The sequence below is a fragment of the Salvelinus alpinus genome, chromosome 22 (genome assembly GCF_045679555.1).
Source record: "Salvelinus alpinus chromosome 22, SLU_Salpinus.1, whole genome shotgun sequence".
NCBI classification, from domain to species: Eukaryota; Metazoa; Chordata; class Actinopteri; order Salmoniformes; family Salmonidae; genus Salvelinus; species Salvelinus alpinus.
This window is the reverse complement of record NC_092107.1, coordinates 42,936,186-42,962,424: the sequence shown is the minus strand read 5'-3', so window position 1 is coordinate 42,962,424 and position 26,239 is coordinate 42,936,186. Positions and strand designations below refer to the sequence as shown.

The 26,239-nt window shown below is 44.9% G+C and overlaps 1 protein-coding gene across 3 annotated transcripts in view; it reads right to left on the bottom strand.

Annotated features, from left to right (window-relative positions):
• LOC139549546 (nectin 1b-like) overlaps positions 1-26,239 on the bottom strand; it is a 735,897-nt gene that overhangs the window by 92,895 nt on the left and 616,763 nt on the right. The window contains exon 7 of one of the 3 annotated variants that reach the window (XM_071360157.1): positions 9,162-9,455. The exons of the other annotated variants lie outside the window; for them this stretch is intronic. Within the exon in view, the coding sequence (XP_071216258.1) occupies positions 9,194-9,455 (262 nt within the window). The 3' untranslated portion in view covers positions 9,162-9,193. Of the gene's footprint in view, positions 1-9,161; positions 9,456-26,239 lie in introns of those variants that run through there. 3 annotated transcript variants of the gene reach the window in all.

Genomic DNA, 26,239 nt, shown 5'->3' with positions numbered 1-26,239 from the left:
ATCACCTGCAGCAAGAGCGACATTGTTGGTATATACAGAGAAAAGAGCCGACCTGAGAATTTAACCCTCTGGTACCCAAATAGATACTGCCAGAGGTCCGGAGAACAGGCCCCCCGATTTGACACACTGAACTCTAACTGAGAAGTAGTTGGTGAACCATGCAAGGCAGTCATTTCAGAAACCAAGGCTGTTGAGTCTGCCGATAAGAATACGGTGATTGACAGTCGAAAGCCTTGGCCAGGTCGATGAAGACGGCTGCACAGTACTGTCTTTTATCGATGCCGGTTATGATATCGTTTAGTACCTTGAGCGTGGCTGAGGTGCACCCGTGACCTGCTCGGAAACCAGATTGCACAGCGGAGAATGTACGGTGGGATTCGAATTGGTCAGTGAACTGTTTGCTAAGTTTTCTAAGGCTTTCGAAGAGTTTAGAAGGGGAGAATGGATATAGGTCTGTAACAGGCTGGGTCTAGAGTGTCACCCCCTTTGAAGAGGGGGATGACCGCGGCAGCTATCCAATCTTTAGGGATCTCGGGCGATACGAAAGAGGTTGAACAGACTAGTAATAGGGGTTGCAACAATGGCGGCGGATAATTTTAGAAAGAGAGGGTCCAGATTGTCTAGCCCAGCTGATTTGTATGGGTCCAGGTTTTGCAGGTCTTTCAGAACATCTGCTGTCTGCATTTGGGTGAAGGAGAAGCTGGGGAGGCTTGGGCAAGTAGCTGCGGGGGGGGCGGAGCTGTTGGCCATGGATGGGGTAGCCAGGAGTAAAGCATGGCCAGCCGTAGAGAAATGCTTATTGAAATTCTCGATAATCGTGGATTTATTGGTGATGACAGTATTTCCTAGCCTCAGTGCAGTGGGCTGCTGCTAGGAGGTGCTCTTATTCTGCATGGACTTTACAGTGTCCCAAAACTTTTTGGAGTTAGAGCTACAGGATGCAAATTTCTGTTTGAAAAAGCTAGTCTTTGCTTTCCTAACTGACTGTCTGTATTGGTTCCTGACTTCCTAGTGCAGTATGCCACAGGATGTTTTTTCGTGCTGGTCAAGGCCAGTCAGGTCTGGAGTGAACCAGGGGCTATATCTGTTCTTAGTTCGAAATGTTTTGAAAGGGGCACTCTTATTTAAGATGTGAGGAAATTACTTTTAAAGAACAACCAGGCATACTTTTCTGACGGGATGAGGTCAATATCCTTCCAGGATACCCAGGTCAGGTCAATTAGAAAGGCCTGCTCGCAGAAGTGTTTAAGGGAGTATTTGGCAGTGATGTGTGGTGGTGGTTTGACCGCGGACCCATTACGGATGCAGGCAATGAGGCAGTGATCGCTGAGATCCTGATTGAAAACAGCAGAGGTGTATTTGGAGGGCAAGTTGGTCAGGAAAATATCTATGAGGTTGCCAATGTTTACAGATTTAGGGTTGTACGTGGTGGGTTCCTTGATATTGAGGGCATCTAGCTTAGATTGTAGGACGGTTGGGGTGTTAAGCATGTCCCAGTTTAGGTAACCTAGCAACACGAGCTCTGAAGATAGATGGGGGGCAATCCGTTCACATATGGTGTCCAGGGCACAGCTGGGAGCTGAGGGGGGACAATGACTAAATAGCTAGTAGCTAATTAGCTGGTTAGCTTCTGATGGCTTCTGATGTAGGTTCTGACTATAAGGTCTAAAAATAGCAGATCCATATCACATTGGGTGAGGCGGGGTACCGGAAGGTATATTTAATTTATAAATGGGTAAAGAGATTGAAATATATTGCAATATATACCTAAAAAGACGAAGAAAAAAAACATAACATTTGCACGGGACAACAACAAACACGTCCGCACCGCTACGCCATCTTGGAAGTACCAGTATGTTGTTGAAAATTATAAGCAGAAATGTGTCTAAACTAGGGGTGAAAGGAGCCTACGCCAGTAGGTTATACAGTCAGGTACGGAGTAGCAGCTAAATAAATTATTATGGAATTATTGTGGTGGATTGAACTGCTCAGTACCGTGAGAAACAACAGTAAACTGAATAAGATGTTTACACGCCACAGTACACCGTCTAAGATCAGCCTATCCCAGGCATCTTATCCGGGTTTCTCATAAACAGGAAACATGCTTTTTTTGGGTTATTGTAAACAGGATATGACATTTATATGCGTCAACTCAAAACAAGAATACTTGAGTATCCTGAATAATAACCGGATATTGGTGTGCATGTAAACGTGGTCTACGCCATCATTTCCTATTACCGAAAACAGCTTCTGGACGTCAGAACACCTCAATTTGGATGAAGATTTCTGCTTCAAAGAGTCAGCAGCTGTTGCCTAAATCCCCGGGACTCGAAAGACGAAACAGCGGCGAAAGAGAGGCAGGTGAGGCGGCATTCAGATGAGACTAAGTCGGCGATCAAATAGACCGCCATTTCCTCTCTGTTCTATTGGCGAACGTGCAGTCACAGGAGAACAAACTGGATGAGTTCAGTTCGAGACTATCCTATCAACAGGACCTGAAAAACTGTAAAATCCTATGTTTCCTCAGATTTGTGGTTGAAAGGGGACATGGATAATATAAATCTTGCTGTTTTTTCTATGCATCACCGGACGGCAAACTCAGAAAAGAGTGTTAACAGCTGGTGCACAAACTCTAAAATTAAGGAAGTCTCGAGTTTTTGCTTGTCTGAGTTGGAATAGCTGTATTAGGAAGACCGAGCACCCCCTCATTCTCATCGACGGCTGTATTAAGACCAAACTATTTCATCAATATTTTTCTTAGCTGTCTATTTAGCACCACCTACTGATGCTGGCACTAAGATCACACTCAACAAATTGTATAGGGCCATAAGCAAACATGAAATGCTCTCCCAGAGGCCATTGATTTAATGCAGGGAAACTGAAATCCGGCATGTCACCTGTGCAACTAGATGCGACAAAACTCTAGATCAGCTTTACTAAAACACACAGAAATGCATACAAGGTCCTCCCTCACCCTCCCTTTGGCAAATCAGACCATAACTCTACCCTCCTGCTTACAAGCAAAAACTCAAACAGGAAATTCCAGTAATGTGCTCAATACGGAAGTAGTCCAATGAAGCGGATACTAAGGTACCGGACTGTTTCGCTATCAAAGACTGGAATATGTTCCGGGGATTCATCCGATAACATTGAGGAGTTGTCCCTACAGTGTACGTAAGTACATACCCCAACCGGAAGCCATGGATTACAGGCAATATCCGCACTGAGCTAAAGGCTAGGGCTGCCGCTTCAGAGGGTAGTGAATACAGTACTGGGGCAGAGCTACCTGTCATCCAGGACATCTATACCAGAAGGCTCAAAAAAAATTCAAAAGACTCCAGCCATCCAAGCCATTGACTGTTCCCTCTGCTACCACACAATGTCTGAAACCAACAAGACCCTGAATAGCCTCCTCCCCCATAAGACTGCTAAACAAGCTAAACAAGACCCTGAACAGCCTCCTCCCCCATAAGACTGCTAAACATGCTAAACAAGACCCTGAACAGCCTCCTCCCCCATAAGACTGCTAAACATGCTAAACAAGACCCTGAACAGCCTCCTCCCCCATAAGACTGCTAAACATGCTAAACAAGACCCTGAACGGCCTCCTCCCCCATAAGACTGCTAAACAAGCTAAACAAGACCCTGAACAGCCTCCTCCCCCATAAGACTGCTAAACATGCTAAACAAGACCCTGAACAGCCTCCTCCCCCATAAGACTGCTAAACACGCTAAACAAGACCCTGAACAGCCTCCTCCCCCATAAGACTGCTAAACATGCTAAATAAGACCCTGAACAGCCTCCTCCCCCATAAGACTGCTAAACATGCTAAACAAGACCCTGAACAGCCTCCTCCCCCATAAGACTGCTAAACATGCTAAATAAGACCCTGAACAGCCTCCTCCCCCATAAGACTGCTAAACATGCTAAACAAGACCCTGAACAGCCTCCTCCCCCATAAGACTGCTAAACATGCTAAACAAGACCCTGAACAGCCTCCTCCCCCATAAGACTGCTAAACATGCTAAATAACTGATCAAATGGATAACTAGACTGCCTGCATTGATTTAAAAAAAACAGATGTTGCTACTCCCTGTATATAGTCATGCAAAGAGAGCACACATACTGTACATGTTATCCAGCGCTCAGCTCTCATTAACATGGTTAGCAACAATGAGATTGGAACAATTCGGCTAAATACTGGACTCCCCCTTTAAACTCAGCTAAATACTGGACTCCCCCTTTAAACTCAGCTAAATACTGGACTCCCCCTTTAAACTCAGCTAAATACTGTACTCCCCCTTTAAACTCAGCTAAATACTGGACTACCCCTTTAAACTCAGCTAAATACTGGACTCCCCCTTTAAACTCAGCTAAATACTGTACTCCCCCTTTAAACTCAGCTAAATACTGGACTACCCCTCTAAACTCAGCTAAATACTGTACTCCCCCTTTAAACTCAGCTAAATACTGGACTACCCCTTTTAAACTCGGACAAAAACTGTACTACCCCTTTAACTGGACTCCCCCTTTAAACTCAGCTAAATACTGGACTCCCCCTTTAAACTCAGCTAAATACTGTACTCCCCCTTTAAACTCAGCTAAATACTGGACTACCCCTTTAAACTCAGCTAAATACTGGACTCCCCCTTTAAACTCAGCTAAATACTGTACTCCCCCTTTAAACTCAGCTAAATACTGGACTACCCCTCTAAACTCAGCTAAATACTGTACTCCCCCTTTAAACTCAGCTAAATACTGGACTACCCCTTTTAAACTCGGACAAAAACTGTACTACCCCTTTAACTGGACTACCCCTTTAAACCAAGCTAAATACCGGACTACCCCTTTAACCCAAGCCAAATACCGGACTACCCCTTTAAACCAAGCTAAATACCGGACTACCCCTTTAACCCAAGCCAAATACCGGACTACCCCTTTAAACCAAGCTAAATACCGGACTACCCCTTTAAACCAAGCTAAATACCGGACTACCCCTTTAAACCAAGCTAAATACCGGACTACCCCTTTAACCCTTGTGTGGTGTTCATGTTTTTGTTTTTCACCAAATTTTCGCGGGTCTGATGGACCCAAAACATTATTGGGTTTTTAAAACAATACAGCCATAACAATTTACATAAAAATACTTAATACCTAGATGTTGACTTAATGTATTACAAGTAAAATAGACAGCATGTGTAACGGATGTGAAATGGCTAGCTAGTTAGCGGGTACGCGCTACTAGCATTTCAATCAGTTACGTCACTTGCTCTGAGACTTAAGTAGGGTTTCCCCTTGCTCTGCAAGGGCCGCGGCTTTTGTGGAGCGATGGGTAACGACGCTTCGTGGGTGTCAGTTGTTGATGTGTGCAGAGGGTCCCTGGTTCGCGCCCGTGTCGGGGCGAGGGGACGGTACTAAAGTTATACTGTTACACATGCTTAATATTTGCCATAGACCTGCTAGATCACATTTAGCAATAAAAGAGCTATTCTTAAAAAAAAAATATCAAAACTGTCAATTATAATGAAGACATGGGTGGAAGAAATCTTGTTTATCTTGAACAAATATGAATGAAACAAAGTTTTCATCACTATTCATGTTTATTGCTTTGAACTGAACAAATTGGAAGGATACATTTTACATACAGTATTTTATGGAAATTATATAGGTGCCCCAATGAACACAAATGAAGGCCAGTCTACACACCACATGAGGGACAGAGTTTAACTGTGTGCGTGTTGCCAATGTATTTATTCCACTTGATGCATGTGTACTGTGTCTTCATGTCCTTCTCGGGTCCACACACATCGCAGTGCTTCTTCTTGTTGCTACCGGCTGCAATCTAGAATGATGAAAACACTTAGTTCAGGGATATTACTAACATCTCACTCACATATATAGTTGCACATTACTGGCACATCATCATCTGCACATCTATTCACTCCAGTGTTAATTGCTCATTTGTAATTACTTTGGCCACTATGGCCTATTTATTGCCTTACCTCCTTACTCCATTTGCACACACTGTATACAGATTTTCTATTGTGTTATTGACTGTACATTTGTTTATTCTATGTGTAACTCTGTGTTGTTGTTTTTCTCGCACTGCTTTGCTTTATCTTGGCCAGGTCGCAGTTGTAAATGAGAACTTGTTCTCAACTGGCCTACCTGGTTAAATAAAGGTGAAATAAAATAAAATACAAATAAATAGTTACAGCAGGCCAAGGTAGGAGAGTCAGACACACACATGCAACAACATCACTCACACTTACTTCCTATATTGGAGTTGTTGGTTCTGTGGGTCGGGTGGATGGGGCAGCAGCATCCTCCTCCCGAATCTTCCTCACCATGGGTGCAGAAGCTGGGGTCCTTGGGATATGTTACCTCCTCTGGATTTGAGGTCTCACCAATCAGAGCGTCCCTCTGTTCCCATCTGGGTCCAACGCTGGGTCCAAAACAGATGACAAACGCCGAGATGTCCAAGATGTTGAAGAATATCACAAGTGGCCAGCGTAGGGTTCTTCTTTTGCAGCTGTAGCCAGTCACCAGCTTGTCTAAATTGTCCACCCCTACATTTGTGGCATTGTAATCCATTATGATTTCTGGTTGTTGATGTTCCAGGCCACAGATTCTCCAATCCCTATGCAGCGTACTCAAGAGTACCACATTGTTCCCTTTCTTTGGTACCTAGGACACTAGGGACGTGTTGGCCGTGAGCACAAACTTAGAGGTATTGATAGGCCTGTTCTATGTATTCAACAGCTGAGGTGTGAGCTCTGGCTTCTTTTTTCGTATGATGAAGCAGCATCACAGGCAGCCCAGATCTTGATTCCATATTTTGCGGGTTTAGACGGTATGTACTGCCTGAAGGGGCAGCGGCCCATAAATGGCATAAACTGCTCATCAACAGTAACGTTGGGCCCAGGGTTGTAAAACAGGGGAAGGCGGTGCACCCACTCGTCTCAAACTGAACTGATTGCAGCTAGCTTGTCTCTCTGCCGCCGAGCTGGTCTGGTGTCTCGGTTATCGAAGCGGATAATCCTGGACGTTTTCCAGAGACATTGTTGCACAGAAAAGTTCTCTGCCAGTTTCTGCATTCCAGAGGGATTCTGTGGATTCCCCATTGGATCTGAAAACACCAGCAAGAATAGGAACTCCAAAGTATGCATGTAAATGAGTTTGGTCCATCTCTTTCCATTTCTCTCCAAAAGCACGCCTTCCCTCCAAATGAGTTCAGTCCAGAATGATTTTCTGGATGGTGTCTGGGATGAACAGTTCTAAAGACTTTGTGTCCTGCTCATGAGTAACCGTCATCCGCGTCAGCCCTGGTTGCATCCTTATTACATTGGCAGCCTTGCAGGGTGGCTCATTCCTTTGGCAAGAAGATTCAATTCCATTCAATTCCACAATGTTTTGCCATCCATATTTTCTCCTCCTGCAGGCTGCTGATTAGCTGGTTGTTGATTGGCTGGTCCTGGCTGCTGACGGGCTGGTCCTGGGGCTTGCTGAGGGTCAATCTCATCCTCTTCTTCCAACTCACTGTCAGACTCCGAATTGACAGAGACATGATCCTCATATTCAGAAATGTCTTCATCTTCCGAAGTTGAAGAACACTCCTTCTACACGAGCTCCTCTCTCTGCAAACAGGATTTCTAAGGCCCTCTGAGCAGAGATGATTTTTGCCACACTGATAAATCTATTTATTTGTTGTGTCCCTCCCCCAATTTGTACCTGGTTGGGGAAGTGTGTGGAAAAATACAGATTTTTTCACAATGTATTGAAAATAATGTATTGTAATAACATTGTGCAGGTTCCCGCACGACATTGTGTAGTTTCACACACTACAAAGGGTAAATAATGCGAGAAAAGCGGGAGACAGACAGACAAGCAGGGAGACAGACAGACAAGCAGGGAGACAGACAGGTTCTTGGTGCTATGTTGAAACAGCACACACTTTCCCACACGTTTATTACCTTCGGGTCCAATGGACCAGAACACCGCATATGTGATATAAATGTGTAGGGGGTGCACAGTGTGTACGCAATGAAAATGTGTTCTTTTGCGTGTTCTTCACAGAAAATTAGCCGAGGCAAATGAGTCTCAGGTTGAAAAAATTATTAATTGTATCATTTGTCTTTTAGTAAACATTGAAAGTGGGTCCAACAGACCCGAACACCACACAAGGGTTAAACCCATCTAAATACTGGACTCCACCTTTAAACCCAGCGAAATACTGTACTACCCATTTAAACCCTCTCTGACATTCATTGATAAGCACAGTCATTTATTTATGACTATGAATCTCTTCACGATCATTCCACTTTGCCATACAATACCCATTCCTCCCCTACGCATTCACTTGTTTTCACTTCAGCAAAGAAATCCGTTATCATCAACATTTACACAGTTCAACATTTAAAAATGGAATTTATCCATTTACTTTTGTGGTGAGACAATGATATTTTTCATGACAAGCTTGACAACAGACTTGAAAGAAATACAAGATATTGATCAACACACACGTATCATTCCATTTAGAATCTCATGCCTATCACCATGACGACAAAGAAACAGGACAGAACGTTGCCATGCACGCTGTACAGAACAGTAGAGAACAGTATTCGTCAGACATCCATGCAAACAGCCAGACATGAGGAGAGGAAAGAGAGATGCAGAGGTAGAGAAGGATAGCCAGTCAGATAGAGCACTGTTAAAATGGTTTATTATGACTGACAACCCTAACAGAGTAGTAACACATGTATCACGAAGACGTTTATCATAATTATTAAAAAAATATAGCTTTTTATTCTCTAATATTCTAATATATTACATTTTCAAGTTTTTTCCCCCCCAAGACAATGATCAGGCCTAGAATGTGTTTGGTTCTGAACATTTACGATCCATAAACTTGAGAAAGTCTTATCTTAAAGATATTTGAATTAAATGTTTTATCTTCTTTAGTCTTATCATTTTAGATGAAGGTATTCAGGACATCTAATCTGATTGTGTTTCATCAACTTGAAGGGGTAGGAAAAAAAAGTATTGTTTTTATTTGTATCAGATATAAAAGCGCAATCAGAAACTTTCTGTTAATTCTAACAGTGTGTTCTTGTGATAACGTCCCCACTGTGAGGTTCTATTTGCCCTGAAGGTGATGATATGGCATTCATTTTGTATTATACTTATCAATATTTACAATCGTGTGCTCAAGAATATTAATTTCAGGCCACCATTGCATGCAGGCAACAAGATACAGGGACCTAGTGGGGGAGAGCGGGGTGGGGTGGTGCCAGTGGAGGGTAGACTGGGGACGGGTGCCATTACTTTCCTTGTGGGGGATTCAGGCTTCTCGGTGGCCTGTGTCACAACAGTATCGGGCTCTGGCGGAGGTGCAACTGAATCGCTAGGAGGAGGCTGTGTCACAACAGGACCAGCCACCACAGCCACAGCGATGCTGGGAGGACGAGGAGCGGAAGGGGACAGAAACAGACAGCAGTTACTTTGGCAGCAGAGTGAAAGAGAAACAGAGAAGAACAGAAGAAACAGAGATACAGATTAGCAGAAAGAGAAAAAGAGACAGAAAGCATTGGGAAAGAGGAGCGCTTCTGGTTCGTGATTGTAGACATTATTTGTCTTGGAAAGCATTCCTGAAAAGTATTGGAGGCATCGGACTGGGTGGGGTGTGGTTTCTTGGACTCCTTGGTATCTGGTATTGGACCTGGGTTCAGTGTGGTATCTGGTATTGGACCTGGGTTCAGTGTGGTATCTGGTATTGGACCTGGGTCCAGTGTGGTATCTGGTATTGGACCTGGGTTCAGTGTGGTATCTGATATTGGACCTGGGTCCAGTGTGGTATCTGGTATTGGACCTGGGTTCAGTGTGGTATCTGGTATTGGACCTGGGTTCAGTGTGGTATCTGGTATCGGACCTGGGTTCAGTGTGGTATCTGGTATCGGACCTGGGTCCAGTAAGGTATCTGGTATTGGACCTGGGTTCAGTGTGGTATCTGGTATTGGACCTGGGTTCAGTGTGGTATCTGGTATTGGACCTGGGTTCAGTGTGGTATCTGGTATTGGACCTGGGTTTAGTGTGGTATCTGGTATTGGACCTGGGTCCAGTGTGGTATCTGGTATTGGACCTGGGTTCAGTAAGGTATCTGGTATTGGACCTGGGTTCAGTAAGGTATCTGGTATTGGACCTGGGTTCAGTGTGGTATCTGGTATTGGACCTGGGTTCAGTGTGGTATCTGGTATTGGACCTGGGTTCAGTGTGGTATCTGGTATTGGACCTGGGTCCAGTGTGGTATCTGGTATTGGACCTGGGTACAGTGTGGTATCTGGAATAGGACCTGGGTCCAGTGTGGTATCTGGTATTGGACCTGGGTTCAGTGTGGTATCTGGTATTGGACCTGGGTCCAGTAAGGTATCTGGTATTGGGCCTGGGTCCAGCAAGGTATCTGGTATTGGACCTGGGTTCAGTAAGGTATCTGGTATTGGACCTGGGTTCAGTGTGGTATCTGGTATCGGACCTGGGTTCAGTATGGTATCTGGTATTGGACCTGGGTTCAGTGTGGTATCTGGTATTGGACCTGGGTTCAGTGTGGTATCTGGTATCGGACCTGGGTTCAGTGTGGTATCTGGTATTGGACCTGGGTTCAGTGTGGTATCTGGTATTGGACCTGGGTCCAGTGTGGTATCTGGTATTGGACCTGGGTCCAGTGTGGTAGCTGGTATTGGACCTGGGTTCAGTGTGGTATCTGGTATTGGACCTGGGTTCAGTGTGGTATCTGGTATTGGACCTGTGTCCAGTGTGGTATCTGGTATTGGACCTGGGTTCAGTGTGGTATCTGGTATTGGACCTGGGTCCAGTGTGGTAACTGGTATTGGACCTGGGTTCAGTGTGGTATCTGATATTGGACCTGGGTTCAGTGTGGTATTTGGTATTGGACCTGGGTTCAGTGTGGTATCTGGTATTGGACCTGGGTTCAGTGTGGTATCTGGTATTGGACCTGGGTCCAGTGTGGTATCTGGTATTAGACCTGGGTTCAGTAAGGTATCTGGTATTGGACCTGGGTCCAGTGTGGTAACTGGTATTGGACCTGGGTTCAGTGTGGTATCTGGTATTGGACCTGGGTTCAGTGTGGTATCGGGTATTGGACCTGGGTTCAGTGTGGTATTGGACCTGGGTTCAGTGTGGTATCTGGTATTGGACCTGGGTTCAGTGTGGTATCTGGTATTGGACCTGGGTTCAGTGTGGTATCTGGTATCGGACCTGGGTTCAGTAAGGTATCTGGTATCGGACCTGGGTTCAGTGTGGTATCTGGTATTGGACCTGCGTTCAGTAAGGTATCTGGTATTGGACCTGGGTCCAGTGTGGTATCTGGTATTGGACCTGGGTTCAGTAAGGTATCTGGTATTGGACCTGGGTTCAGTGTGGTATCTGGTATTGGACCTGGGTTCAGTGTGGTATCTGGTATTGGACCTGGGTTCAGTAAGGTATCTGGTATTGGACCTGGGTTCAGTGTGGTATCTGGTATTGGACCTGGGTCCAGTGTGGTATCTGGTATTGGGCCTGGGTTCAGTGCAGCGAACATAGAAGACAAACACATATGATCTGGAATTCGGGCACATGTAACGTAGGGTAGCTAAATCTGGGACTCTGGCACATGTGATGTAGAGTAGCTAGATCTCGAACTCTGGCACATGTAATGTAGGGTAGCTCGATCTGGATCTCTGGCACATGTGATGTAGGGAAGCTAAATCTGGTTCTCTGGCACATGTAATGTAGGGTAGCTAGATCTGGATCTGTAATGGTAATATTCAACCTTTTTGAATATCTCATCAATTACATGATTTGTGGAGTACGTGGGGCCCCCTGAAGTATCACAACAGCATCCTCATCCTGTCATGTGATTTGATTAAGGACCTCTGTGTGCATCTAGACCCCAGACGTTATGCTCCGGAGCCCTGGTTGTCTAGGTGATATTCCCAGATTGGGAGGAGAGGCAATAGCAAGTCCCTGTACACACACTCCCATGAGCTTCTGGAGGAAACATGGATAATGGACTTTAGCATAACGACAACCCTCTCCTAGCCTGGCAACCAAACACCTAGGCATGCGTCTCAAATGCCACCCTTTTACCTTCTACACCTGCATTGCTTGCTGTTTGGGGTTTTAGGCTGGGTTTCTGTACAGCACTTCGAGATATTAGCTGATGTACGAAGGGCTATATAAAATAAACTTGATTTGATTTGACTACTTTTGACCAGAGCCCTATGGTTAGGTTTGTGGTGTGAGGTGTGAGGTTTGTGGTGTGAGATTTGTGGTGTGAGGAGTGAGGTTTGTGGTGTGAGGTGTGATGTTTGTGGTGTGAGGTGTGAGGTGTGAGATTTGTGGTGTGAGGATTGTGGTGTGAGGTGTGCGGATTGTGGTGTGAGGTGTGAGGATTGTGGTGTGAGGTATGAGGTAGGAGAAGTGAGGAGTGAGGTGTGATGTGTGAGGTCTGATGTTTGTGGTGTGAGGTGTGAGGTGTGAGGTGTGAGGATTGTGGAGTGAGGTGTGACGATTGTGGTGTGAGGAGTGAGGTGTGAGGTGTGAGGTCTGATGTTTGTGGTGTGAGGTGTGAGGTGTGAGGATTGTGGTGTGAGGTGTGAGGATTGTGGTGTGAGGTGTGAGGATTGTGGTGTGAGGAGTGAGGATTGTGGTGTGAGGTGTGAGGATTGTGGTGTGAGGTGTGAGGATTGTGGTGTGAGGTGTGAGGATTGTGGTGTGAGGTGTGAGGATTGTGGTGTGAGGTGTGAGGATTGTGGTGTGAGGTGTGAGGATTGTGGTGTGAGGTGTGAGGATTGTGGTGTGAGGTGTGAGGATTGTGGTGTGAGGTGTGAGGATTGTGGTGTGAGGTGTGAGGATTGTGGTGTGAGGTGTGATGTTTGTGGTGTGAGGTGTGAGGATTGTGGTGTGAGGTGTGAGGATTGTGGTGTGAGGTGTGAGGATTGTGGTGTGCGGTGTGAGGATTGCGGTGTGAGGTGTGAGGATTGTGGTGTGAGGTGTGAGGTGTGAGGCTTGTGGTGTGAGGTGTGAGGATTGTGGTGTGTGGTGTGAGGATTGTGGTGTGAGGTGTGAGGATTGTGGTGTGAGGTGTGAGGATTGTGGTGTGAGGTGTGAGGATTGTGGTGTGAGGTGTGAGGATTGTGGTGTGAGGTGTGAGGATTGTGGTGTGAGGTGTGATGTTTGTGGTGTGAGGTGTGATGTTTGTGGTGTGAGATGTGAGGATTGTGGTGTGATGTGTGAGGATTGTGATGTGAGGTGTGAGGATTGTGGTGTGAGGTGTGAGGATTGTGGTGTGAGGTGTGAGGATTGTGGTGTGAGGTGTGAGGATTGTGGTGTGAGGTGTGAGGATTGTGGTGTGAGGTGTGAGGTTTGTGGTGTGAGTTGTGAGTTGTGAGGTGTGAGGTGTGAGGTGTGAGGTGTGAGGTGTGAGGATTGTGGTGTGAGGTCTGATGTGTGAGGTGTGAGGATTGTGGTGTGAGGTGTGAGGATTGTGGTGTGAGGTGTGATGATTGTGGTGTGAGGTGTGAGGATTGTGGTGTGAGGTGTGAGGATTGTGGTGTGAGGTGTGAGGTTTGTGGTGTGAGTTGTGAGTTGTGAGGTGTGAGGTGTGAGGTGTGAGGTGTGAGGTGTGAGGTGTGAGGTGTGAGGATTGTGGTGTGAGGTGTGATGTGTGAGGTGTGAGGATTGTGGTGTGAGGTGTGAGGATTGTGGTGTGAGGTGTGATGATTGTGGTGTGAGGTGTGAGGATTGTGGTGTGAGGATTGTGGTGTGAGGTGTGATGATTGTGGTGTGAGGTGTGAGGATTGTGGTGTGAGGTGTGAGGATTGTGGTGTGAGGTGTGAGGATTGTGGTGTGAGGATTGTGGTGTGAGGTATTCGGTCTGATGTGTGTGTACTACTTTACTCTGTAATCTCTTCTCTCTGTTCTTGTACTTGAATTGTTTCTTGTTATTCTAGTTGCTGCACGATCCCTCTCTGTCTTCTTCTCTGTTCACTTCTCTCTCTCCCTCTATTGTGTTGTGTTCCCCCTCTCTTCCTGTGTGTGGGTAGCAGCTGGCAGAGACGCTTCTCTGAGGCAAAGGGAAATTACCTGAGTCACTGTGGCGAGACAGAACAGAGGCTAAGTAAGGGCTCCCATCCCATATCTCTTTTAATAGCTTTTTGCTGTCCTTAATTATAATAAATAATGCTGTCAACCTCCCTCAGAACAGAGTCACGCAGGGCTAACTGCCGTCAGAGGAGGAGGACACCTAAATATAAATATTACAGAGGAACATTTAATATTATATAGAGGATAAAGACGGAAGATGCTCATTAGATACTAACTGATGTAAAGTACTACTTAATTTCCCTGACACCCAAAAGTACTACTTAATTTCCCTGACACCCAAAAGTACTACTTAATTTCCCTGACACCCAAAAGTACTTATTACATTTTGAATGCTTTAGTAGGACAGGAAAATGGTCCAAATCACACACTAACTCTATAAAGAGAACATCCCTGGTCATCCCTCCTGCCTCTGATCTGGAGGACTCACTAAACAGAGAACATCCCTGGTCATTTCTACTGCCTCTGATCTGGAGGACTCACTAAACAGAGAACATCCCTGGTCATTTCTACTGCCTCTGATCTGGAGGACTCACTAAACAGAGAACATCCCTGGTCATTTCTACTGCCTCTGATCTGGAGGACTCACTAAACAGAGAACATCCCTGGTCATCCCTACTGCCTCTGATCTGGAGGACTCACTAAACAGAGAAAATCCCTGGTCATCCATACTGCCTCTGATCTGGAGGACTCACTAAACAGAGAACATCCCTGGTCCTCCCTACTGCCTCTGATCTGGAGGACTCACTAAACAGAGAACATCCCTGGTCATCCCTACTGCCTCTGATCTGGAGGACTCACTAAACAGAGAACATCCCTGGTCATCCCTACTGCCTCTGATCTGGAGGACTCACTAAACAGAGAACATCCCTGGTCATCCCTACTGCCTCTGATCTGGAGGACTCACTAAACAGAGAACATCCCTGGTCATCCCTACTGCCTCTGATCTGGAGGACTCACTAAACAGAGAACATCCCTGGTCATCCCTACTGCCTCTGATCTGGAGGACTCACTAAACAGAGAACATCCCTGGTCATCCCTACTGCCTCTGATCTGGAGGACTCACTAAACAGAGAACATCCCTGGTCATCCCTACTGCCTCTGATCTGGAGGACTCACTAAACAGAGAACATCCCTGGTCATCCCTACTGCCTCTGATCTGGAGGACTCACTAAACAGAGAACATCCCTGGTCATCCCTACTGCCTCTGATCTGGAGGACTCACTAAACACAAATGCTACGTTTGTAAATGATGTCTGATTGTTGGAGTTCCCCTCGATATCTGTAAATACATGTAAAAAAATCTAAATGGTGCCCTCTGGTTAAGTATATTATATAATTTACATTTACATTTGATACTTAAATATATTTAAAACTAGATACTTTGAGAATTTTACAATAGTGATATTTCACAAGGTGACTTTGAATTTGACTGAGTCATTTTCTGAGTAGGTATCTTTACTTTTCCACCTCCGGAGAAAGAAAACCAGAGTGCATGCCATATTTATCATTCTGTCACTTTAGTTTATCTCAATATTAGTCTCTAGAATCTTAAATTGAAATTAACAATACACGATAAAGGCAATGTATCTATTAAAAAACGAAAACCCATCAAGCCACTGTGGATCTCTGTTTATCCTCCATAACACAGAGACAGTGCCTGCGACAGAAAAGACTCTCCAGTCCCTATTTAGTGCAGTATATTTGACCAGGGCCATGTAAGAGCAGTGAACTAAATAGGGAAGAGGGTGCCAATTGGGACCTAAGCACAGTGGTGTGAGGAGGGGGAGTACGAGGAAGAATTGACGGCAATCAAGAGCGTGATTGAAACACCTGATTTTAAACGAAGGAAATTGTCAAATCAAGAAAGCACCACAGTAACCCTCTAATAAGAAAGAGCTAGAAGTCTGCATTGATGTCATCACGTCTATCTACTTTCAGACAGAACAAGAAAGACAGGGATTTATGTTCACTGTGTCGCCTGTCCTCGTCTATACATCACTGACCTATAGATACACTGTGTCCTCGTCTATACATCACTGACCTATAGATACACTGTGTTGCCTGTCCTCGTCTATACATCACTGACCTATAGATACACTGTGTTGTCTGTCCTCGTCTATACATCACTGACCTATAGATACACTGTGTTGTCTGTCCTCGTCTATACATCACTGACCTGTAGATACACTGTGTTGTCTGTCCTCGTCTATACATCACTGACCTGTAGATACACTGTGTTGCCTGTCCTCGTCTATACATCACTGACCTGTAGATACACTGTGTTGTCTGTCCTCGTCCATATATCACTGACCTATAGATACACTGTGTTGCAAGTCCTCGTCCATACATCACTGACCTGTAGATACACTGTGTTGCAAGTCCTCGTCTATACATCACTGACCTATAGATACACTGTGTTGTCTGTCCTCGTCTATACATCACTGACCTGTAGATACACTGTGTTGTCTGTCCTCGTCTATACATCACTGACCTGTAGATACACTGTGTTGTCTGTCCTCGTCTATACATCACTGACCTGTAGATACACTGTGTTGCCTGTCCTCGTCTATACATCACTGACCTGTAGATACACTATGTTGTCTGTCCTCGTCTATACATCACTGACCTATAGATACACTGTGTTGCCTGTCCTCGTCTATACATCACTGACCTGTAGATACACTGTGTTGCCTGTCCTCGTCTATACATCACTGACCTGTAGATACACTGTGTTGTCTGTCCTCGTCCATACATCACTGACCTATAGATACACTGTGTTGCAAGTCCTCGTCCATACATCACTGACCTGTAGATACACTGTGTTGCAAGTCCTCGTCCATACATCACTGACCTATAGATACACTGTGTTGCCTGTCCTCGTCCATACATCACTGACCTATAGATACACTGTGTTGTCTGTCCTCGTCTATACATCACTGACCTATAGATACACTGTGTCCTCGTCTATACATCACTGACCTATAGATACACTGTGTTGCCTGTCCTCGTCTATACATCACTGACCTTTTGATACACTGTGTTGCCTGTCCTCGTCTATACATCACTGACCTGTAGATACACTGCGTTGTCTGTCCTCGTCTATACATCACTGACCTGTAGATACACTGTGTTGTCTGTCCTCGTCTATACATCACTGACCTGTAGATACACTGTGATGTCTGTCCTCGTCTATACATCACTGACCTATAGATACACTGTGTTGTCTGTCCTCGTCTATACATCACTGACCTATAGATACACTGTGTTGTCTGTCCTCGTCTATACATCACTGACCTGTAGATACACTGTGTTGTCTGTCCTCGTCCATACATCACTGACCTATAGATACACTGTGTTGCCTGTCCTCGTCTATACATCACTGACCTATAGATACACTGTGTTGTCTGTCCTCGTCTATACATCACTGACCTATAGATACACTGTGTTGCCTGTCCTCGTCTATACATCACTGACCTGTAGATACACTGTGTTGCCTGTCCTCGTCTATACATCACTGACCTATAGATACACTGTGTTGCCTGTCCTCGTCTATACATCACTGACCTGTAGATACACTGTGTTGCCTGTCCTCGTCTATACATCACTGACCTGTAGATACACTATGTTGTCTGTCCTCGTCTATACATCACTGACCTCTAGATACACTGTGTTGCCTGTCCTCGTCTATACATCACTGACCTGTAGATACACTGTGTTGCCTGTCCTCGTCTATACATCACTGACCTGTAGATACACTGTGTTGTCTGTCCTCATCCATACATCACTGACCTATAGATACACTGTGTTGCAAGTCCTCGTCCATACATCACTGACCTGTAGATACACTGTGTTGCAAGTCCTCGTCCATACATCACTGACCTATAGATACACTGTGTTGCCTGTCCTCGTCCATACATCACTGACCTATAGATACACTGTGTTGTCTGTCCTCGTCTATACATCACTGACCTATAGATACACTGTGTCCTCGTCTATAGATCACTGACCTATAGATACACTGTGTTACCTGTCCTCGTCTATACATCACTGACCTGTAGATACACTGTGTTGCCTGTCCTCGTCTATACATCACTGACCTATAGATACACTGTGTTGCCTGTCCTCGTCTATACATCACTGACCTGTAGATACACTGTGTTGCCTGTCCTCGTCTATACATCACTGCCCTATAGATACGCTGTGTTGCCTGTCCTCGTCTATACATCACTGACCTGTAGATACACTGTGTTGCCTGTCCTCGTCTATACATCACTGACCTATAGATACACTGTGTTGTCTGTCCTCGTCTATACATCACTGACCTATAGATACACTGTGTTGTCTGTCCTCGTCTATACATCACTGACCTATAGATACACTGTGTTGCCTGTCCTCGTCTATACATCACTGACCTATAGATACACTGTGTTGCCTGTCCTCGTCTATACATCACTGACCTGTAGATACACTGTGTTGTCTGTCCTCGTCTATACATCACTGACCTATAGATACACTGTGTTGCCTGTCCTCGTCCATACATCACTGACCTATAGATACACTGTGTTGTCTGTACTCGTCTATACATCACTGACCTATAGATACACTGTGTTGCTTGTCCTCGTCTATACATCACTGACCTATAGATACACTGTGTTGCCCGTCCTCGTCTATACATCACTGACCTGTAGATACACTGTGTTGCCTGTCCTCGTCTATACATCACTGACCTATAGATACACTGTGTTGTCTGTCCTCGTCTATACATCACTGACCTATAAATACACTGTGTTGTCTGTCCTCGTCTATACATCACTGACCTATAGATAAACTGTGTTGTCTGTCCTCGTCTATACATCACTGACCTGTAGATACACTGTGTTGCCTGTCCTCGTCTATACATCACTGACCTATAGATACACTGTGTTGCCTGTCCTCGTCTATACATCACTGACCTATAGATACACTGTGTTGTCTGTCCTCGTCTATACATCACTGACCTATAGATACACTGTGTTGTCTGTCCTCGTCTATACATCACTGACCTGTAGATACACTGTGTTGCCTGTCCTCGTCTATACATCACTGACCTATAGATACACTGTGTTGTCTGTCCTCGTCTATACATCACTGACCTATAGATACACTGTGTTGTCTGTCCTCGTCTATACATCACTGACCTATAGATACACTGTGTTGTCTGTCCTCGTCTATACATCACTGACCTATAGATACACTGTGTTGTCTGTCCTCGTCTATACATCACTGACCTATAGATACACTGTGTTGCCTGTCCTCGTCTATACATCACTGACCTATAGATACACTGTGTTGTCTGTCCTCGTCTATACATCACTGACCTGTAGATACACTGTGTTGCCTGTCCTCGTCTATACATCACTGACCTATAGATACACTGTGTTGTCTGTCCTCGTCTATACATCACTGACCTATAGATACACTGTGTTGCCTGTCCTCGTCTATACATCACTGACCTGTAGATACACTGTGTTGTCTGTCCTCATCTATACATCACTGACCTGTAGATACACTGTGTTGCCTGTCCTCGTCTATACATCACTGACCTATAGATACACTGTGTTGCAAGTCCTCGTCTATACATCACTGACCTATAGATACACTGTGTTGCCTGTCCTCGTCTATACATCACTGACCTGTAGATACACTATGTTGTCTGTCCTCGTCTATACATCACTGACCTGTAGATACACTGTGTTGCCTGTCCTCGTCTATACATCACTGACCTATAGATACACTGTGTTGCCTGTCCTCGTCTATACATCACTGACCTGTAGATACACTGTGTTGCCTGTCCTCGTCTATACATCACTGACCTGTAGATACACTGTGTTGTCTGTCCTCGTCCATACATCACTGACCTATAGATACACTGTGTTGCAAGTCCTCGTCCATACATCACTGACCTGTAGATACACTGTGTTGCAAGTCCTCGTCCATACATCACTGACCTATAGATACACTGTGTTGCCTGTCCTCGTCCATACATCACTGACCTATAGATACACTGTGTTGTCTGTCCTCGTCTATACATCACTGACCTATAGATACACTGTGTCCTCGTCTATACAAAACTGACCTTTTGATACACTGTGTTGCCTGTCCTCGTCTATACATCACTGACCTGTAGATACACTGCGTTGTCTGTCCTCGTCTATACATCACTGACCTGTAGATACACTGTGTTGTCTGTCCTCGTCTATACATCACTGACCTGTAGATACACTGTGATGTCTGTCCTCGTCTATACATCACTGACCTATAGATACACTGTGTTGTCTGTCCTCGTCTATACATCACTGACCTATAGATACACTGTGTTGTCTGTCCTCGTCTATACATCACTGACCTGTAGATACACTGTGTTGTCTGTCCTCGTCCATACATCACTGACCTATAGATACACTGTGTTGCCTGTCCTCGTCTATACATCACTGACCTATAGATACACTGTGTTGTCTGTCCTCGTCTATACATCACTGACCTATAGATACACTGTGTTGCCTGTCCTCGTCTATACATCACTGACCTGTAGATACACTGTGTTGCCTGTCCTCGTCTATACATCACTGACCTATAGATACACTGTGTTGCCTGTCCTCGTCTATACATCACTGACCTGTAGATACACTGTGTTGCCTGTCCTCGTCTATACATCACTGACCTGTAGATACACTATGTTGTCTGTCCTCGTCTATACATCACTGACCTCTAGATACACTGTGTTGCCTGTCCTCGTCTATACATCACTGACCTGTAGATACACTGTGTTGCCTGTCCTCGTCTATACATCACTGACCTGTAGATACACTGTGTTGTCTGTCCTCGTCCATACATCACTGACCTATAGATACACTGTGTTGCAAGTCCTCGTCCATACATCACTGACCTGTAGATACACTGTGTTGCAAGTCCTCGTCCATACATCACTGACCTATAGATACACTGTGTTGCCTGTCCTCGTCCATACATCACTGACCTATAGATACACTGTGTTGTCTGTCCTCGTCTATACATCACTGACCTATAGATACACTGTGTCCTCGTCTATAGATCACTGACCTATAGATACACTGTGTTACCTGTCCTCGTCTATACATCACTGACCTGTAGATACACTGTGTTGCCTGTCCTCGTCTATACATCACTGACCTATAGATACACTGTGTTGCCTGTCCTCGTCTATACATCACTGACCTGTAGATACACTGTGTTGCCTGTCCTCGTCTATACATCACTGACCTATAGATACACTGTGTTGCCTGTCCTCGTCTATACATCACTGACCTGTAGATACACTGTGTTGCCTGTCCTCGTCTATACATCACTGACCTATAGATACACTGTGTTGTCTGTCCTCGTCTATACATCACTGACCTATAGATACACTGTGTTGTCTGTCCTCGTCTATACATCACTGACCTATAGATACACTGTGTTGCCTGTCCTCGTCTATACATCACTGACCTATAGATACACTGTGTTGCCTGTCCTCGTCTATACATCACTGACCTATAGATACACTGTGTTGCCTGTCCTCGTCCATACATCACTGACCTATAGATACACTGTGTTGTCTGTACTCGTCTATACATCACTGACCTATAGATACACTGTGTTGCCCGTCCTCGTCTATACATCACTGACCTGTAGATACACTGTGTTGCCTGTCCTCGTCTATACATCACTGACCTGTAGATACACTGTGTTGCCTGTCCTCGTCTATACATCACTGACCTATAGATACACTGTGTTGTCTGTCCTCGTCTATACATCACTGACCTGTAGATACACTGTGTTGCCTGTCCTCGTCTATACATCACTGACCTATAGATACACTGTGTTGCCTGTCCTCGTCTATACATCACTGACCTGTAGATACACTGTGTTGCCTGTCCTCGTCTATACATCACTGACCTATAGATACACTGTGTTGTCTGTCCTCGTCTATACATCACTGACCTATAGATACACTGTGTTGTCTGTCCTCGTCTATACATCACTGACCTATAGATACACTGTGTTGTCTGTCCTCGTCTATACATCACTGACCTATAGATACACTGTGTTGTCTGTCCTCGTCTATACATCACTGACCTATAGATACACTGTGTTGTCTGTCCTCGTCTATACATCACTGACCTATAGATACACTGTGTTGCCTGTCCTCGTCTATACATCACTGACCTATAGATACACTGTGTTGTCTGTCCTCGTCTATACATCACTGACCTGTAGATACACTGTGTTGCCTGTCCTCGTCTATACATCACTGACCTATAGATACACTGTGTTGTCTGTCCTCGTCTATACATCACTGACCTATAGATACACTGTGTTGCCTGTCCTCGTCTATACATCACTGACCTGTAGATACACTGTGTTGCCTGTCCTCGTCTATACATCACTGACCTGTAGATACACTGTGTTGCCTGTCCTCGTCTATACATCACTGACCTATAGATACACTGTGTTGCCTGTCCTCGTCTATACATCACTGACCTATAGATACACTGTGTTGTTTGTCCTCGTCTATACATCACTGACCTATAGATACACTGTGTTGTCTGTCCTCCTCTATACATCACTGCCCTATAGATACACTGTGTTGCCTGTCCTCGTCTATACATCACTGACCTATAGATACACTGTGTTGCAAGTCCTCGTCTATACATCACTGACCTATAGATACACTGTGTTGTCTGTCCTCGTCTATACATCACTGACCTATAGATACACTGTGTTGCCTGTCCTCGTCTATACATCACTGACCTATAGATACACTGTGTTGCAAGTCCTCGTCTATACATCACTGACCTATAGATACACTGTGTTGCCTGTCCTCGTCTATACATCACTAACCTATAGATACACTGTGTTGCCTGTCCTCGTCTATACATCACTGACCTATAGATACACTGTGTTGCAAGTCCTCGTCTATACATCACTGACCTATAGATACACTGTGTTGCCTGTCCTCTTCTATACATCACTGACCTATAGATACACTGTGTTGCCTGTCCTCGTCTATACATCACTGACCTATAGATACACTGTGATGTCTGTCCTCGTCTATACATCACTGACCTGTAGATACACTGTGTTGCCTGTCCTCGTCTATACATCACTGACCTGTAGATACACTGTGATGTCTGTCCTCGTCTATACATCACTGACCTATAGATACACTGTGTCCTCGTCTATACATCACTGACCTGTAGATACACTGTGTTGCCTGTCCTCGTCTATACATCACTGACCTGTAGATACACTGTGTTGCCTGTCCTCGTCTATACATCACTGACCTATAGATACACTGTGTTGCCTGTCCTCGTCTATACATCACTGACCTGTAGATACACTGTGATGTCTGTCCTCATCTATACATCACTGACCTATAGATACACTGTGTCCTCGTCTATACATCACTGACCTGTAGATACACTGTGTTGCCTGTCCTCGTCTATACATCACTGACCTGTAGATACACTGTGTTGCCTGTCCTCGTCTATACATCACTGATCTATAGATACACTGGGTCCTCGTCTATACATCACTGACCTATAGATACACTGTGTTGCCTGTCCTCGTCCATACATCACTGACCTGTAGATACACTGTGTTGCCTGTCCTCGTCTATACATCACTGACCTGTAGATACACTGTGTTGTCTGTCCTCGTCTATACATCACTGACCTGTAGATACACTGTGTTGCCTGTCCTCGTCTATACATCACTGACCTATAGATACACTGTGTTGCCTGTCCTCGTCTATACATCACTGACCTATAGATACACTGTGTTGTCTGTCCTCGTCTATACATCACTGACCTGTAGATACACTGTGTTGTCTGTCCTCGTCTATACATCACTGACCTATAGATACACTGTGTTGCCTGTCCTCGTCTATACATCACTGACCTATATATACACTGTGTTGTCTGTCCTCGTCTATACATCACTGACCTATAGATACACTGTTTTGTCTGTCCTCGTCTATACATCACTGACCTATAGATACACTGTGTTGTCTGTCCTCGTCTATACATCACTGACCTATAGATACACTGTGATGCCCGTCCTCGTCTATACATCACTGACCTGTAGATACACTGTGTTGCCCGTCCTCGTCTATACATCACTGACCTGTAGATACACTGTGTTGTCTGTCCTCGTCTATACATCACTGACCTATAGATACACTGTGTTGTCTGTCCTCGTCTATACATCACTGACCTATAGATACACTGTGTTGTCTGTCCTCGTCTATACATCACTGACCTATAGATACACTGTGTTGCCTGTCCTCGTCTATACATCACTGACCTGTAGATACACTGTGTTGCCCGTCCTCGTCTATACATCACTGACCTGTAGATACACTGTGTTCCCTGTCCTCGTCTATACATCACTGACCTGTAGATACACTGTGTAGCCTGTCCTCGTCTATACATCACTGACCTATAGATACACTGTGTTGCTTGTCCTCGTCTATACATCACTGACCTGTAGATACACTGTGTTGTCTGTCCTCGTCTATACATCACTGACCTGTAGATACACTGTGTTGTCTGTCCTCGTCCATACATCACTGACCTATAGATACACTGTGTTGTCTGTCCTCGTCTATACATCACTGACCTATAGATACACTGCGTTGTCTGTCCTCGTCTATACATCACTGACCTGTAGATACACTGTGTTGTCTGTCCTCGTCCATACATCACTGACCTATAGATACACTGTGTTGTCTGTCCTCGTCTATACATCACTGACCTATAGATACACTGTGTTGTCTGTCCTCTTCTATACATCACTGACCTATAGATACACTGTGTTGCCTGTCCTCGTCTATACATCACTGACCTATAGATACACTGTGTTGTCTGTCATCGTCTATACATCACTGACCTTTAGATACACTGTGTTGTCTGTCCTCGTCTATACATCACTGACCTATAGATACACTGCGTTGTCTGTCCTCGTCTATACATCACTGACCTATAGATACACTGTGTTGTCTGTCCTCGTCTATATATCACTGACCTATAGATACACTGTGTTGTCTGTCCTCGTCTATACATCACTGACCTATAGATACACTGTGTTGCCTGTCCTCGTCTATATATCACTGACCTATAGATACACTGTGTTGCCTGTCCTCGTCTATACATCACTGACCTGTAGATACACTATGTTGTCTGTCCTCGTCTATACATCACTGACCTATAGACACACTGTGTTGTCTGTCCTCGTCTATACATCACTGACCTATAGATACACTGTGTTGTCTGTCCTCGTCTATACATCACTGACCTGTAGATACACTGTGTTGTCTGTCCTCGTCTATACATCACTGACCTATAGATACACTGTGTTGCCTGTCCTCGTCTATACATCACTGACCTGTAGATACACTGTGTTGTCTGTCCTCGTCTATACATCACTGACCTATAGATACACTGTGTTGTCTGTCCTCGTCTATACATCACTGACCTGTAGATACACTGTGTTGTCTGTCCTCGTCTATACATCACTGACCTATAGATACACTGTGTAGCCTGTCCTCGTCTATATATCACTGACCTATAGATACACTGTGTTGCCTGTCCTCGTCTATACATCACTGACCTGTAGATACACTATGTTGTCTGTCCTCGTCTATACATCACTGACCTATAGACACACTGTGTTGTCTGTCCTCGTCTATACATCACTGACCTATAGATACACTGTGTTGTCTGTCCTCGTCTATACATCACTGACCTGTAGATACACTGTGTTGTCTGTCCTCGTCTATACATCACTGACCTATAGATACACTGTGTTGCCTGTCCTCGTCTATACATCACTGACCTATAGATACACTGTGTTGTCTGTCCTCGTCTATACATCACTGACCTGTAGATACACTGTGTTGTCTGTCCTCGTCTATACATCACTGACCTGTAGATACACTGTGTTGTCTGTCCTCGTCTATACATCACTGACCTGTAGATACACTGTGTTGTCTGTCCTCGTCTATACATCACTGACCTGTAG